Source organism: Fistularia commersonii, chromosome 33 (genome assembly GCF_037954325.1).
Source record: "Fistularia commersonii isolate RoL2024-O1a breed Wild chromosome 33, RoL_Fcom_v1.0, whole genome shotgun sequence".
Classification (NCBI taxonomy): domain Eukaryota; kingdom Metazoa; phylum Chordata; class Actinopteri; order Syngnathiformes; family Fistulariidae; genus Fistularia; species Fistularia commersonii.
The window spans coordinates 1,498,468-1,517,174 of record NC_141316.1 but is presented as its reverse complement, the minus strand read 5'-3'; the positions used below and the strand labels follow the sequence as shown (position 1 = coordinate 1,517,174).

At 39.6% G+C, this 18,707-nt stretch overlaps 1 protein-coding gene across 2 annotated transcripts in view; it reads right to left on the bottom strand.

Moving 5' to 3' along the window:
* The window catches only part of rbfox3a (RNA binding fox-1 homolog 3a), a 622,615-nt gene that overhangs the window by 345,054 nt on the left and 258,854 nt on the right, over nucleotides 1–18,707 (bottom strand). For both annotated transcript variants that reach the window (XM_086140611.1, XM_086140610.1), the window contains exon 3: nucleotides 3,397–3,447. In XM_086140611.1, the coding sequence (XP_085996737.1) occupies nucleotides 3,397–3,418 (22 nt within the window). In that variant the 5' untranslated portion in view covers nucleotides 3,419–3,447. The remainder of the gene's footprint in view (nucleotides 1–3,396; nucleotides 3,448–18,707) is intronic.

Genomic DNA, 18,707 nt, shown 5'->3' with positions numbered 1-18,707 from the left:
TTTTTTTTAGCGATTTTGAAAAAAAATAACTAAAAATGGTGAAGCTACGTGAAAATAACTTTATCACTGAATAAATATAAACCATTTCATTTATTTTTTCAATTTGCATTTTTTTCTTTCCGTGATGACAGGTGAGGCCCGGCCTCACCTGCCTCTATTGACTCCACGTCACTGACACACACTAACCCCAGAGCGATGGGAATTTAAGCGGGGTGAGGGCTGTGCCCATGCTATTTCCCAACTCCAGTTTGCACTTATCAAAGCCCTCATTCTGGCCAACCCTCATCCTCAGCATCCCTTCATTGTGAATACAGATGCCATTGATGCAAAGTGCTGTCCCAGGAAGGGGACCAAGGAGACCATGTCATTGTCTACTTCAGTCATGCCCTCAGCTGTCCAGACAGGATCTACTGCGTCACCCTCCAGGAACTGCTGGCTGTTGTCCTTGCCCTTCATTGCTTCAGCCCATACCTCTATGGACAAATGTTCCCCCTTCATACTGACCACACTTCCCTTACCTTTCTTCTTAACTTTAATGAGCCAACGATGTGTTGAGGAGTGGGATGATGCCCCTGCCGACAATGACCCTCAGATGGCAGTGCAGGTGATTCCCTGGTCCTATCAATCACCAATGACTTTGGGAACATCAATCCCAGACAAAGCCAGCAGGACCAGAACAATGACCCTGCTCATGCTGATGTTAAAGGATGCATAAAGACACATCAACAGCCGGGGAGGAAAGTAGTCTCTATAATTGATACAGACACCGAGACTCTCCATTCAAAGAGTGCCAACCTTGCAGCGCATGGTGGCCTCCTCCACTACTACTAGAAATCGCCTGTGGACAACCATGACCTCCTCCAGCTCCCTCCACTGGTTTCAAACTTGGTTTGTAGAGCACTTATCTGCTGCGATGCCCTACATTGCCCAGAAGGGACCGAGCTAAAGCTCTCACATTCCACTACAGAAGTACCAGATGGGCGCCACATTGGAGTGTGTGGCTGTCAATATCCTTGGTCCCTCCTTGGTCACAGAACAAGGTAACCATTATGTAGTAGATGCTATGGATTATTTTATTAAATGTCCAGAAGTGTTGCAGTCCCCAACCAGAGTGCTGTTTTCACCACAGAGAGCTTGGTAGACGAGGTGTATTGCTGCTTTGGGGTGTCGGAGGAGCTTTACGGTGACAAGGGGTTTTGATGAAAAGAAAACGTTAAAGCCAGAAAACTAGGTAAAAATAAAATTATTATACTCCTGTTTGACACCCCCTACACACACATACACACACACATATTCCCCCGCACTTCCCCTTAGTCTTCACCAGAATTTGTGACTGTCTTGTAAATCAGCTGCTCAGAAAATTGCCTGAAATTACTGAAACCTGTCTACATTGAAGAGAGCTGTTCCTGCAGGCCAACCCTGCACTTCAGTAAGGCTCCTATCAGCCTTGTATGTTAGTATCACACATCAAACACAGTTTTTTTCCACAACAGCTCCATACAGCATATCACCGACGCAGATCTCATGGTGAATCTTCAAAGGAGCAGCAGCTCTTGAACAATGATCCTCACTTTGAGCCTCACTCCACTTTCCAATTAGCTGCTACGTCAGTGTGATTTGGGCGACGGAGCCATGATCGCGCCTGCAGGGCTGTTGACGAACACTGACATAGGCTAAACCAGGCTGAGCTATAATTGATATTATGGAGGCATGATGAGCTACTTGTGATTGCGTGTGTGCGTGCGTTTGTGGTTGTGTGCGTGTGTGTGTGTGTGTGTGTGTGTGTGTGTGTGTGTGTGTGTGTGTGTGTGTGTGTGTGTGTGTGTGTGTGTGTGTGCATGTGCACACGGTACTACTGCTACAACTGGCTTATTATAAGTATTATCAATTCTTTTCACCGCCCTGTAACATATCTTGATGGAACTGATTTTTAAAGTAAAATAGTTCTGAGTGTAGCTCTATTGGCTACATTATAACTAAACTCTTCAATGAAGAAACATTTTTAAGGAAGATTTGTTAAATTTGATGAAGATATAATGTTTTTATGTTTTGTTTTTTTTTTTTGTTTGTTTTTTCCAAATTGGACAACTTGGTTTGCAAAATCAATAACATTTTGGATGTTAAAGTAAGTGTTGCTGATTATCATTAATGTACATTCATTTAAACATCTTAATACTCTCAATTGCAGTGTCTGCAGCTGTATTTGAAGCCCTCTGTTTTAATGGCAAAATAAAGGGACAAAAGCGTGTCTAAAGAGCAGCCGGCTCCTAACTAATTCTGCAGTAATTGACTGAAGACGTACATCCAGCAAAGATATGAATGAGAGCCACAGTGATGTGCAGTGAAACTGCAAGGATTGTGCGTTACACAGATCTAAGTTGGTTGCGATTGATCTCTCATGCTTTGATTAGATTGCTATTGACGGGTGGCAGGAGAGATGGCCACACCTCCACCCCCAGGTCATGCTTCACAACCTCAGATCTAATCGAAATAATACATTTTTTATGATCGAGTCGTGCACGGTTTCCTGGCAAGTTTGCTGGGAGAGAAGAGGGGACTTGGATACTCCGGGAGGTTTATAGCAAATATTTACAAGTCTGTACTAAAACACTGCACACATTGGAAACAGGGAAACCTAACAGCAAACGCCTTTCCATTTACTGGCCAAAAGCTTCCGCACAAGTTCATCTAGCTGTAGAGTTGCCGTCTGCCATGTGGTCAACGTAAAGCATCTTTGCATGAGCAGCAACCACTTACTCACAAAAGAAAGGAGTCTTCTCTATCAACATATCTTCATTATTTTACTTGTCTGTGACAAAAATTTGAGGCTGCAGATAATTCTGTAAAACAGACAGAAGGTCTGAACTGTGGCAGCACCTTTTCTCCTTTTCATCCCATTGTGGGGGGCAGAGGAATATAGATAGATGGATAGATAGATAACTAGATAAAGAGAATGGGAGTGGGGAAGTGTGCGACACCACGGCAGGGCAGGGAGAATTAAAGAGGCTTTTTTGTGGCGTTTAATATCCATTCATTGGCTGGACTGCTGACACAGTCAGAGCGCTGCGCTCAGGATTTATAGCCACTTCTAATGGGCATGCCCAGAACCAAAGCACTGCAGTCAGCACATTCTCACTGCACTCACTCAGACAGCCGGATGTGCGCGCACACACACACACCCACACACACACACACACACACACACACACACACACACACACACACACACACACACACACACACAAACAGCCACCTGGGTAGCTATACGCTGTTGATGTCTGAGTGCATGTATCAGTAGACCCACTAGAGGCGGGTACATGCAATCCTGTGGAGACACTCGCACATAAACCCATATACAAACACACCAAACACACACACACATACGAATCCACATACCTGCCCAGCTGGGGGTCTCCATGTACAGCCAACTGGTCGGAGGAGGGGGACCTTTGACAAACAGAGAACAGAGGAAAAGGTTAGCCATCACAAAGATGCCCAACACATGACACTGCACTCTGGCATCCAGAAACATGAGGCAAGAGGTGAATCTTGTAGTTATAAGTCTTACGACCTGACCGACTGATGTCGACACACCAGCTATAACCATGACAGATGTCACATTATGCCAACAAAAATATAACAGCCTGGATTTTCAAGGTAGAACATGTATCGCTATGTCAACTCAGTTTTACGGTGATGTCCAGAACTGGGAGGGTGCAGTAGTTGTCTTGGTTTTCCTATACTTGTGTGCTGTTATCCATTAGTCTTCATTCAAAGACTGTGCAAATGATTTATTTGAAATATAGTTAAAGAACTAGAAACTGGAAAAGAAAAAGTATTGGTTTACTTTTCCTTCTTGGTTCTGGATATAGCTGCCTTGATTATTTCAGTCCATAAAGGTGATGTGTTCGCATAAGATTCAAATAATTTTAGTGGGTATCTGGTTTAACGACAACAAGATTTGACTATATGGGTATATTTTTATACATGTACAGAGCATCCCACACCAGGATAATAAAAATTAAGAATGTTGACCATCTCAGAAATTTTACTGAGCATCACTTATCTAATCTTTTAGAGTAATAATCCAATAATTACTACTAAATACTACATGACCAACATGGCTTCATGTGGGATGTAAGACTTTAAAAAAAATAAATATACAAAAATAAACATTGGTCAGCACAACTGTGGGAGCATCACCTGTCTATGTCTGTGTTTGTATGTGTGTGTGTATGTTTAAATGGTTGGCATTAATTAGATCTGTAGCTCTAATCCCTGTGGAGGAAAAGGTGCATGGTGTGGCCATCTATGTGCACTAAAAGTGTGTGTGTGTGTGTGTGTGTGTGTTGGTGTATCTTTGTGTGTGTGTGTGTGCGTTAAAAGTAGCATGTTACAGAGGGTTGAATAGTTGATGTGTGTCCTCTCTGCTTGATTAAATGTGGAAATGTATTTCTGTTTATGTAATGTGTGCATGTGTGTGAGTGTGTGTGTATGTGTATGTCGGGGGGGTGTTCCAGTCTCTGATTGGCTTATTGATTTTCTTTTTAAATTAGCACCAAATCATGAAAAGAAGGAGAAAAAAGAAGGAGGGGGGAAAAGAAAAGCAATAAATTGAGCATGAAAAAAATTGAAAAAGGCTAACACAATGGTATATTATAAATAAGTTAAACAGGTAAAAGCATAGAGAGAGAAAAGAATAGAAGGATGAGGCAAGGATGAGAGATGGAGGCCAAACAAGTGTGAAACAGCAATGAATCGATTCACAATAATGATGGAGTTCATTCAGCAAACAATAGCAAACAGATAATTAGCTGTCACCACAATGTAAAATGCATCTCCTCCTCTCACTCGCAGCAATATCAGACATATGAACACATAATTTTACAAATATAGACAAAATGTTTACAGCATTTAACCCCTGTAACACAATCACAACCATAACACAACTGGTGCCAAGTCACTCTGTATTACCTGGATAGATACTGGCCTTTTGTAATTTCGCACACAAATAGACACAAAAATACACAAAATGCACAAACACACACACATACACACACACACACACACACACACACACACACACACACACACACACACACATACACACACACACACACACATGCACATACACACACACACACACACACACACACACACACACACACACACACACACACACACACACACTCCAAATACTGAGCCATTCCCTGTTTTTTGTATAGCTGTTGGCTGCGAACATCTCTGAGGAAATGTGAATGGTAAGTATTGAGGCAGTTACTTTATCAGAAAGAATATCTCCAGTATTTTAATGAGGAAAACCCTCCCTCATTTGATTAATTAATATAAAAGGTAATTAGTTACACAACATCCAAAGTCACTTTTATGAAGAATGAAATTGGCCATGAACAGATTGGTAAAAATGGCTTTTTGTCTGAGAAAAGGATGTGGACAATAATTTTAGTTTACACTATTACTCTTTCTAAAATTCTGTGTCTTTGGATGTGAATATTGCCTATTAGCTGTCTAAGATACCTAGAAGACATACCTAAAGCCCTTAAAAAACCTAAATACAGTATAAAATTGAAAAAAAAATAATGACCAGGGACAAGATTTGGAGTCTAGATGGATTGTAAGATTTGCTGCAAAACTTTCACATTTATTTATTTTTTTTTCACTTTAAAACTCAAATATGGATGATGCCACTTAAATTTGGAAGTCTTAACAATGCATATTTTTTTTATAATTTGGAAGGTTTGCTTTACATTGGTACAGTTGGAAGTTTAGACCTTTGCCTCGAATAATTTTAGCCATTAAAAAGAGGAAATATTCCTAATGCAGCCTCAGGGGGGCACAAGCCAGTAACTCCCAAAGATGAGAGAGGGGTATTTGGTGCAGACTATAGTGGATATGTTGGTGGAGGCAATAGAGGTGATGAAGAAGTAATGAGCAGGTTTGGTATCCAGGGTAAGAATGCAGAGGGCCAGATGGTGGTAAACTTTAAAAAAAGGATGGAATTGGCTGAGAGTGCTTTGAGAGTGCTAATAGAGAAGTACAGAGACGGTCAGAGGGAGCTACATTGTATTTTTGTAGACCTAGAAAAAGCATATGACAGGGTGACAAGAGAGGAGCTCTGGTATTGTATGAGGAAATCTGGAGTGGCAGAGAAGTATGGTAGACTGGTGCAGGACATGTATGCTAGCTGTGAGACAGTGGTGCGGTGTACTGTAGGGGTAACAGAGAAGTTCAAGTGGACGTGGGACTCCACCATGGATCAGCTCTGAGCCCCTTCTTGTTTGCAGTGGTGATGGACAGGCTGATAGACGAGGTTAGACATTAATGTCCACGGACCATGATGTTTGCAGATGATATTGTCATATTGTCAGGGGGAGAGAGATGAAGGCATGCCGTTGAAAGGAAAGGAATGAAGGTTAGTCGCACTTAGGCAGAACATATGTGTGTGAATGAGAGGAGCCCGGGTGGAACGGTGAGGCTAAAGGGAGTGGAGATCGAGAAGTTGGAGGATTTCAAGTTCTTATGGTCAACAGTCCAGAGCAATCGAGAGTGTGGAAAAGAGGTAAAGCAATAGGTTCGAGCAGGTTGGAATGGTTGGAGAAAAGTGTCAGGGATACTATGAAATAGAAGACTCAGCCAGAATAAAAGGATAGGTGTACAAAACAGTGGTGAGCCCAGCGATGCTGTATGGTTTAAAAACAGTGTCAATGGTGAAAAGACAGGAAGCAGAACTGGAGGTCGCAGAGATGAAGATGCCAAGGTTCTCTTCGTGATGAGGATTGATAGGATCAGGAATGAGTCTATCAGAGGAACAGCACATGTTAGATGCTTTGGAGAGAAGGTCAGGGAAGCCAGACTGAAATGGTTGGGTCATGTACAGAGGAGGGATAGTGAATATATTGGTAGACGGATGCTGGAATTAGAGCTGCCAGGCAGGAGGTCTAGAGGAAGACCAAAGAGAAGATTTATGAAAGTCGTGAGAGAGGATATAAAGTTAACTGGTGTGAGAGAGGAGGATACAGAAAATAGGGTTAGATGGAAAAGGTTGATTCACTCTGGTGACCCCTAAAGGGAAAGGAAAAGAAGAAGAAAAAGAGGAAATAATCCTTGTTTGACTGTAATCACAAATCCACCCAAGAGATCATAGATTGGGGAATATTTAGCCATATGAAAAATATGGCTTATCCTTGTGCCTTAGTTTATGTTCCAGTATACCGCCAGGAAAAATAGATAAAGAAATAACAAAGTAAAGGAATAGTTAAATACAGAGATAGATAAATAAAGAAATCTAAGAAATTGGAAAGCATTTTTTTTGATAAGTAAAGTCTGAATAACACACACATTATATTACTCACAAAGCCTATTCTGAAATGTTTCTAATTTAACGTTTTATTTATCTATTTATTTTGGTTTTCGTTTTTAATGCCACTGAAGAAAAAAAATCAGGGAGTGTGAAATTACAAGAAGTGGAGAGCAACTTTGTTCTTTGGTCATTGCCAGTGATTCCAGAAACAAGAATAATGCAGCTGGTGGAGAAATATAAATTGAAAGGACTGAATGAGCCGCTAAGTTAGTTCCAAGCTTTGGACGAGGCAACTTCAATTTTCTTACCAGCCATACAGCTGGTCCAGAAAAGTTGTAAAGGTAGCAGCTCCATACCTTGGGAAGACAAGTTTTGTCTCTTTTCATCAAGATCGTGCAAACACTGTTTTAAAAGACAACTCGGACAAGGCAGAGTTAAGATCCTTAATAAAAAGTCAACCTTTTCCTCTAAATCTGCATTCAGTGTGACAGTCTACATTTCACCTGGTTTCAAAAAGGAAGGGAGCGGTTAGACGCCCCTCCCCAAATCCACTACCACTCAACACAACCCCGAAACACCCCCTCAAGCTGATTTCACTCTTAAGTCGAAAGCAGATTCTTAAGGAGGATGTGAAAACGCCTCACCATTGAATAAATTGTATTGAGATAGACTGATGACCTATTTTCAAACTGATTTATGGTTTTAATCAGTTTCAGAACAGCTTGGTTAGCGTTGTTAATTTCACTTCGGCCACTGTTACTCCACCTGCTTGTCTCAAGTGTGGCTTGAAAAGCCTGAGAGCAACGTAACAAGAGTGTAACGCTGCATTCAATTCTAAACCTGATGAAGGGCAAATAGAAAAAAAAAACAAAACAAAACAGAGCTGGCATACCTTTTTGAAACCTGGTGAGTTATCAAAGCACAGTAGGTTTATCTATTTATTTATGTTTTCTTATGTCTCAACCTTTGTATTATTATATCAAATATAATATTTTTTTTTGTTTTTTGACACATATCTCTGACACTGGATATAAGAGTTTGCCTTGTAATGAGAAAATTATGATGTTGATTCCTTATTTACATGGGGCAAAGGCATAAGATTGTATAGATTGCTACAGGTTGAGGCCTCAATAGCTGAGAGGAAAGTTAAATGTGAGACTGAGCTCTGAGTGTCTGCGCTCTGTAAAAGCCTCATCTGTCAGCCCTGTAATTAAAAGCGTCTCCACACCTGTTGTTGCTCCTGCTGCCTCTAATGAATAGCAGGAGGATAAATAACAAGTTTAGGACAACAGGCTGGGATGAATTAAACCGGCAGTCACTCTAACTGACCGCATGAAATTATGTCACAAATCACTTCGCTGAAGCATGTGATGTCATTACCAGTGGGTTTGCAGCTATGCCTCTATATCTGATCAGCCGCTGCTTTTACCGCTCCATGAATCGCCTGACATGTACATTTGTGTGTGTGTGGGTTTGGGTACGTGCGTGTGTGTGTGTGTGTGAGCGCATCTGAGCAGCGTACCTTGTCTGGGGGCCCGTGGCAGGTGACGGGGCCTGATTCCATTAAGCAGCCAGTAATTTGACCCGTGCTTAATCAAATCAACTTTAATACCTCCAATCAAATTACACCAGCCTCCTGTGTCCCATCACGCTGAGCCAGTGCAGAAAAGATGGAAGGAAAGAGGCAGGCAGGGAGACGAAGACAGGAGGGAGATGGAGATGTGTATAAATCGGTGGTCAAGTACATGGAAAAGATGGAATGAAATGTTAATGACAAAATAGGGAAAAGTAATGGGTGGGCAAGGAAGTAGGGAAGGTGGAGCTTGGGTTTTAGAGAGTGGAGTCATGAAAACAATAGATCAAACAATGGCGGAAAGAGGCAATTTTGCTGGCCTGGCGAGCATTTCAGCTGGTTGTGTGTGTGTGGGTGTGATGGAAATGTCTGGTGTTTGTGTATTGCATGTGCCTTTCAAAGGATACTTTCATTGATGGGCATATTTATTCAAGTCTTCCTTGTTAAGATGTCATATGGCTGCATTTTGTAGTCTGCACACCATCGAGATACAACAATGAAATGCTTCATCCCGTGTCCAGGGGCTTTGAGCTACACCCTTTCCTCCCGTCTATTGACGATACTCGGGTGGAATTTTGGGCAAAGGGTATCACAATAATGGTGAAAAATCATTCTGTTACACTGCAGCACCATATCTTGAGATATTGGTTGATCAGCTATATTCAAGTCTAACCTCTCTGCATTTTATACATGTGAATAACTCAGGCTGTGATATAAAATGCATCCCATGGCAGTTTTTACGCTACTTAATTCAGGGTTCTCATTTCATGTGAGGTTTATGACACCGTTTATATATGTATGTGTACCTACACACAGATTTATACATATGCGCATCTATGTATTCATGTATATTATGGATGGTAGAATGTCAGGATGAAGAATGTTATGATTTACATTTTTAATTTTGTTTTCCTTGTCTGACATTATGAAAATATACATTAATCCTGAAAAAGGGGGAAAAAGAAAGAAATACCAACAAAGGACCATACATTGATCTGTTGGGAATCTGATAAAAAAAGCACCAAAATTCAAACAAAAACCCTACTGATGCAGAGTGACTTTTAACCTAAATCAACAGGCACATGCTTTATGTGGTTACTTGCCTGTGTGTATGCGTGTACACGTGTGAGTACATTTCTGAATAGTTTCTGAATCTGTTTTTTGGTGCGGATAGAAACCACAAGTAACATCTTCCAGATTTGATACAAATGGCAGATGGAGTATTTTTAATGGCTGATTTGAAAATAAACCATGGGAGTGGGATTATTAATTTTCCATTAAAATTAAGGGTTAGAAATGTCTTGCCTTAATAAACAAAAAATATTCAGAGGTCCATACAACCAATGGCATCCACTGTACAGTTACTGTTTTTCAAAGGCTACTGTGAAGTGAGAGTTAACTTGGAGGGGGGAAGATAACTGCTGATAAACAACACATCAGGCCACAGTACAAGCTATCATTGTTATTAAAGACATTTTTTTGTGGTAAAAACAAGTGGACATAACAATTTCATCACAAATATGTCCTAGATCTCTACAACACTCAGAGTACTTTTGAGAGACTATTTTTGCCTATTCTACTGCTGAAAAAAGGTGTTAATATTCCCAAAGAATTTTCAGAACACTGAAAAAAAGCTTTGAAATCTAATAAAACTGTCTCCTCTCCTCATGGGCATGAATGTGTTATATGTTTGAGATGGATGATTAAATAAACAGGCGTAAAGCAGCTGTTGATCATTTCAAGTATGACAGATGCCACATATGCATGATTGATTGTGCATTTAAATAGGATACTGTGGCATGTAAACAGTGACAACATGTGCATTGCTAATTTTTTTTCCACATTTCCATGTAAGCAATAATTAATTGTGTGTTTCACAGCATACAGCTGTGTAGAGAAGCATCAACGTAATTTATTTATCAACAATTTCATAGTGGATGGATTGATATTAGTCATGTAAATCATTGAAGAGGGAACAAGGAAGAAAATGCTGAAATTAGCGAAATAAAAGAAGACTGGTATGATATTATTTGTAGTTCCATAAACAAAATGACCAATTACCAACTACCAGATAATTAACTGAAATTTTCCCTCATATTTTATTGGTTGGAGTTCACCGGAGACTAAAATGCAAACATCTGAAGACTGAAGTTGACACTAGACAGCCATGTCATACCAATCCACACTGGATCTTGAATGATCTTGAAGGATCTACTAGTGTTAAAACTACTCCAAAGTTATGCTGAATTTATAACTCTTCCTCACCCCCAATGCCTCAACCACCTGACAAAATGTGAAACATCCCTTAGCATCAAACACCAACAAAAAAAACCTTTTTCATCATTGTGCAACAATCTGAGAGCATCATGTCTTCATCAACAGCAGGAACTATTTCTAAACCCCACCTACATAAAAGTGGAGTTTGTACTTTCCTTATATTTCTTTTGTATATGAGAACATGCGTTTCTACGATGAGGCTGTACCGAGAAGTAAATGCTTCTCCAGGTGTGTCTAAAAATGAAGCTGCTGGTTTGTCAAAAAATTATGAAAAATGGGTTCTAGTGCGTCAGTATGTGAGGTAATTTTTACATTGCGTGACACATTGGGAGTGAGGAAGTGTTGGATGTTAGAGTCTTAGCTTATTCAGTGGAACAGCTGTTGAAATCAGGCAATATTAAGATGTGGCACTGGCATGCCTATTGGATTAGACTGGATCTGAGACTGTCATTTTAAGCAGTAGAGGACACTTTTTGACTTCATTATAAATTAGGATCGAATAAATAGATAACTTCCATTTGCTAACCAGCAATTGTAATCGCTTTACATTCTCTATAGTTCATGGTGTGTTGTTTGTTCTTTTAAATAATGATCATGAACATTGGTAGCAAAATAATCTCTTGTAACTTAAAGGAAAAAAAAAGAAAAAAAAACTCAGCAATTGGCATGCTAAATCAAAAAGTATCAATTACTTTAATTGAGATCATCTTTTTTTGTTTTGATTTTATTCAAATTTGGCGATGCCTTTTCACAAAAGAAAAAAAAAAGGCTGCAATGGTGCATTGGGTATCACAGTATTTTGCTTCTTCATTTCAGCTTTTCTTTTTTTTTTCTTTTTTTTTTCTCTGACAGTGAGTAAGGTTGAAAAAAGAGCAGCAAGACATTTCTGGAAAAGAACACAATATTATCAGAATATTAATAATTAACTTCTCAACAATTTCCAAAAAATGGATTCAGTCGGTCAACTATTGGAGACAGAAGGCCAAACAGTGGGAGTCCAAGTCCTCGCCTCATGCTCAGTAGTGGGTGACTTCTCTCTTTAAAATTGTAATGTCTTGACCTCTCTGAAAATCCATGAATTAAACTTAATTATATATCATTAGGTCTTGGATCTTGTTTGTTTTATTTTCAATCTTTATGGCAATGCACATGAACTTGTACCACATAAATAAAGTTACCATTGTTGTTGCTATTGCGTACAAATTCTTAAAGGTCAGATAGTCAGTTTTGGTAAACTCATTTCTATATTCTCACTGAACAATACATAAAACACCTCCCTGCAGGCAAAATAGCATTATTCAAGCATTTTTGAGGGTTTTTTCAGATAATTTGTAAAGCTAAACTAAATGCAGACATTTTTGTATTAATGAATGTGTCACACAGTCTGGATTTAAGAGCAATTAGAAAAAAGCTTGTATCTCATCAAAACCCTTCTAGAAAACATTTAATGCCTCGTTGCAGAACAAGATCTACATCTTGGCACAAATTAGCAGTAAACTGATCTATTATACACTACTGTATGGCTTTAACAACTATGTATTATAACACACACACACACACACACACACACACACACACACACACACACACACACACACACACACATATGAACCCTCAAGCCTGTTTGTTGGGTAGATAAAGATAAATGAAATGCCCTATAATAGTGCAAACCCACCAATAACTACCCATCCTGAAAATCACGCATAAGTGATATATATGAAATGAAGAAACATACCATTTGCGTTCTGTTTTGATATATTTAGGAGTATGTTGGTTCAGACAATGCAGCCACGGGGCGGCGAGGGCCAGTGTCTCCCTGAGCCAGTCCCAAGCCTGAATAAATGCGGAGCATCCAGCGTAAAACTTTTGCCAAAACCAAACATGCAAATCAATCATAATAACTAGATCAAACTGGATCGGTCGCGGCCCAGATTAACAGCGACCACTATTGACACCAATGACCTACAGGGAACCAATGGAAACTGGGCTACTGTGTGTCAAAGAAGGAGAGGAGGTAGGTGTGCTTGGAAAAAAGAGGGAGAAGAGGAAAGGCCGAAAAGGTCGAGATTTGGACGACATGATGCAGAGAAGGAAGGTGGATATACTGTGTGTCCAGGAGATCAGGTGGAAAGGTAGTAAGGCTAGAAGCTTAGGAGCAGGTTTTAGTTCTACTATCATGGTGCTGACAGGAAGAGAAATGGAGTAGGAGTTATCTTGAAGGAAGAGTTTGTTAGGAATGTTCGGAGGTGAAAAGAATGTCAGATAGACTTATGAGTCTGAAATTGGAAATTGAAGGTGTGATGCTCAAAGTTATCACTGGCTATGCCCTGCAGGTGTGATGTGAGTTTGAGGAAAAGGAGAAGTTCTGGAATGAGCTAAATGAAGTGATACAGAATACCCCCAGAGATAAGAGAGTGGTAATTGGTGCAGACTTCAATGGGCATGTTGGTGCAGGCAATAGAGGGGAATAAGAAGTGGTGGGTACATTTGGTATACCAGATAAGTACACAGAGGGACAGATAGTGGTAGGTTTTGCAAAAAGGATGAAAATGGCTCTAGTGAACACTTTTTTCCAAAGACAGGAACATAGGGTAAATTATAAGAGCGGAGGTAGGAGCACCCAGGTAGACTACATCTTGTATAGACGAGGTAACCTGAAAGAGATCAGTGACTGCAAAGTAGTTGTAGGTGAGAGTGTAGCGAGACAGCATAGGATGATGGTTTGTAGGTTGACTGGTGACAAGGAAGATCAAGAGGACAAAGGCAGAGCAGAGGACAAAGTGGTGGAGGCTGAAAAGGGAGGAGTGTTGTATGGTTTTCAGGCAGGAGCTGAGAAAGGGTCTGGGTGGTCAGGGAGAGCTTCCACATGATTCTACAACTACAGCTAGTGCTATCGGGGAGATATGTAGGAGAGTACTTGGTGTTTCATCTGGAAGGAAAATAGATCAGGAGACTTGATAGTGGAATGAGAAAGTGCAAGAGGGACACTGAGAGGTCTGAAGAGAAGAGACGGGAGGACAGGCAGTTACAACTTAAGGGAAAAATAGATGTAGCAAAGGCAAAACAAAGGGCGTACTATGACTTGTATGCTCAGTTGGACAGTAAGGAGGGAGAGAATGAGTCTATCAGATGGATGGCTCATGTTAGATGTTTTGGAGAAAAGGTCAGAGAAGCCAGACTGAGATGGTTCGGTCATGTACAGAGGTGGGATAGTGAATATATTGGTAGACGGATACTGGAATCATAGCTGGCAGGCAAGAGGTCTCCAGGAAGACCAAGGAGAAGATTTATGGACGTAGTGAGAGAGGATATGAGGGTAGTTGGTTTGCAAGAGGAATATACAGAGAACAGGGTTAGATGGAGAACTTTGATTTGCTATGGCGACCCCTCAAAGGAAAAGCTGAAAGGAGAAGAAAATGAGAAGATGTTGGTTCAGACAAGGCAAAGTGTATTAAATGGTAATTTTCTTTGTTCATTTTTGTTTTTCATATTCAGTGGTATCTTGCTCATAGGCAAAGTCCATCTATGACTCGGCCATTCTATTGTGACAACAGCCAGGATTTGCTTGCATCACTACAATATGCTTCATAATAAATGAGCCTTGTTCAATTTGTAGGAAATAAGGAACCTAATCTGATCAGCTCTTTTCAATTCTGCTTCAGGGCACAGTCATACTTGGCCTCCGATGTTTCAGATATTTTCTATGTGAAGTCAATTGAAACCCGCAAATATGAATACATGGAAATTTTAATTCTGATACTTTTATACAATTCTTTGCTGATGAGAGTCAGAGGTACTTTAGTTTTTGTGATGGTGAATTTGGATGACAGATCAAAAGTGATCAAAAGAGCAGCGGAGATGTGAAAGATCTCTTGTCATTTCTTGTGGCTACACTCCTCAGAAGCAAAACTTCAAGCTCAGCTTTGAGAGGGTGAATGTGGCTACAGAAGAATGCAGTGATCATGTTTAACTAAGGCTGCAGTAGTGGTTTGGTGCAAATGACTTTTTCGTAATACCATTCCATTTTTGTTTTGAGGAGAGGGGCTGACCAAGTCATAAGCTAAAGTGAGAATTCAAAAATTGTCCAGAGTATGATAATAAATTGCATGATTTAATAGCCAATTCTGTAGAGTATTCATTACAGCACATGAGAACTATACTATATTGAAGTCAAAAAACTTCTTGATCTTTTTTGCTTCTGTATCAAGTTAAACAATAAAAGAAACAAGCAAAAAAAAAGAAAATACTCAGGCTTGATTATTTGCCTAAGCTATATCAATCAATTACAATTTATATGAAAATGCTGTAAAATGCTGAAAATGCAGTTCAAGTGACAATGTGACTAAATATTTCACTTTTAGAAATCCTGTTGGTACAACAAAAGAAAAGCAAAGGTTCAATATATATTTCAGTAATTACAGAGGGAAGAAAAAATAAATGTCCCTGCACGGAGTAATCAATTAAATTGTTTAATAAAGCGAAGAAACATTGATGCGTGTGAGATTTGAGAATTAGTTTGTCTCTGGTGACAAAGAGCTTATTCATGAATGTAATAGTTTTTGTGTTTCTTCAACCGAGGAGATTGCAGATCATTTAAGGAAATCTATGTAGAGCCACATGTCCTCTAACATCAATGTGTGACAATTCAGCCCTAAACACGGTCATTAATATAAAGGTTTCTGGGCACCTATTGTGTCAAATATTTTTATTTTATTTTATTTTATTTTATTTTATTTTATTTTATTTTATCTTATTTTATTTTATTTTATTTTATTTTATAACTGCAGTATTGGCTTTTTGAGGGAACAAACTCTCTCTACCCTTACTTATTACACCAACCTCTTGATTATCAGTTCGAGTTTCCCCAGTCAGGTGCAGCTGATCATCTAGCATGTAACTTTTGGCAAAATGTTTTTGCACCTGCGCCATCTAAAATGCTGGAAAAACTTAAAATGCTCTGATAAATAAGGTTTGTAAGGTGAGATAATTATCTGGATCCATTGGGGTTTGGCTCCTGTCCAAACTGCCCTAAAGAGACCAGTAACTGCCCTTTTATGGGACAACTAAAATCCTCATTGTATAAGGGTGAATAGGTTGGTTCAGTTTTGATATGTTTGTTTGTTTGTTTGTTTGTATATTAAGGTTTGCAAATGTTTTAGATCAAAATGTTTGTTTTTTGTTTGTTTGTTTTTTTTTGTTTTTAATAAACTGTCCTAAATTAATTCCAAGAGTATAAATCACAGCTGTCATTGGTTTTGGTCAGACACAAACAATTAGGGGATATTTTGTACACTTACTCATATTTGTGCTCTATAACTAAAACTAAGCTAAGTAAGCTGGTGTTGTCATTGTCAAAATTTTTCCAAGCACCATCAAACAAGCTATTCATTAAGATATGTGTTGCTAACAACATGAACAAGATGTGTGGCTGCATCCCCCTCCTTCCTAAAACCCATGGGCCCGTGACTGGCCAGCTGCATGCAACATTCTTTGCAGCATTAATTCATAGGAAGCAAACATGACATGTTCATTTTTAAAATCTTACAAGCAGAGCTTTGGGTTTAAAGGCCCACCAACTGATCAAAAGCCTTATATCAGTTTGTCAAACTGCCATAAACTCCCTCCTGTAGACTAACTTCAGGATTTAAAAATATTCCTAACTGTAAAAAAAATAAAATACAAATAAAGTTGCTATGAATTCTGAAGAAACTTACAAGCCACTGACAGCCAGTAAGTTACTTTTAAGAGTTTGGAGTTACTTATTATATTTTATTTACTGTGTATTTATGGTGTTTTTATATGAGCTATTATCTTATTCTAATCAAGACTTAGAATCTAATCTATTTTGAACTGAATCCAAATATTCATCCATCACTCTATCCATTATCTATACTGCTTATTCTGCTCTCAAATTTGCTGGACCCTAGCCCAGCTGGCAGGACTGTGGACAATTTAGAGTCTTGAATTAATGTACTGCATTGTTTTGGTCTTCATGGGAGGAAACCAAAACCAAACACCCTGAGTGCAGCAACTCAGGTATTGTGTGAAAACAGCACATCAGTGCACAGATGCCACAACTAGTTTTGAAACCAGGAATTTCTTGCTGTTAGGTGAGAATGGAAATAGCAGCGAGCAGCAGCAGCAATCCATCCATCCATCCTCTACAGCTTATCCTTCTCAGAGTCACAGGGTATGCCGGAGCCTATACCAGCTGCCATCAAGTGAAAGGCAGGGTACATTCTGTACTGGTTGCCAGTCAATCACAGGGGCACATATACCGACAGACAACTCTCTCATTTTCACATCTGGGCAATTTTCCCAATTAACCTGCTGCCTGTTTTTGGCCTGTGAAAGGAAAACCAGAAATCCCAGAGGAAATCCATACAGACACAGGGAGAGCATACAAACTCCAAACAGAAAGGTCCCCTGTTGGAAGACCGGGGTGCTTCGTGCTGTGAGGCCGATGTACTAACCACTGCTCAACAACATGTCATTACGTAAATAAATGAATAAAGAAAAACGATTGCAGCACTTCATTAGCAATATTTTAGATACAATCAAATTGAACAAGCATTACAAATACTCATTGGATTCCCCATTCACCTTTACCTTTGTTTATTTGTTTTGGAATATCTGAATTTGTATATTTTATTAACCTTTTCTATTACAGGGGAGACGTCAATATTCCTCAAAGCAAAATCTGGGGAAATCAGGATTGAGTTGGCAGGTCAGAGCAGGAAAACTAGTCTTGAAGCATATTGTATTCAGCACATGTTGCAGCATTATGCTATCTTAGCTTTGACCCTCACTAGCTGTTCTACAGTCACAATAACGGCAATCTTGGTTCATTCTCAGACATCCCAAGTCTCCCGGAAGTTTCGGGTTTCCGACTCATATTGACAGTGGCTCCCTGATGCTTGTGAATTGGATAAAACAAATCTAGATCAAGCGAGCAAGAGCATGCACACGAGGCATTAATGCTTGCATTGTGCATCTACAATGCATCTTAGAATGCGCGCACATGATTGAGTGAACAAGAGAGTGCGAGAGACTTTGCGTGCATGTGGAACTGTGCGTGTGTGCCTGTTCATTGCACATGCTAGACAAAGAGCACCCTGATTGGTTTACTCAGCAAAATAAGCCAGTAAGCTTTCAATGTAGGAGGGCTTTTATTTATTTTCTTCAAATGGAGCATGCTCCAAAAAACGAAAATATAAAACCCACTTCATCTCAGATTACACGAAAGCATATCCCTGTCTCATATGGGTGAAAAAAAATGACATTGTGGCACGGTGTACTGTTTCCAACCTGATGTCCTTCGACACTGAACGCTATGAGCTTGACTTTTCAGGTAAATCGCTCAAGTCTGAAAAGCAAGCAGCATCTAAATACAATGAGACCCTGCAAAAGTCATAGGAAAATAAATAGGACCACATTTAGGCAGGTGGCAGGTGTTCTATGCAGATTCAAAGATTAAAAGATAGAAAAGACATGTTTAAACATATGCATAGTTCTTGTTGTATTTGTTCTATTTATAAG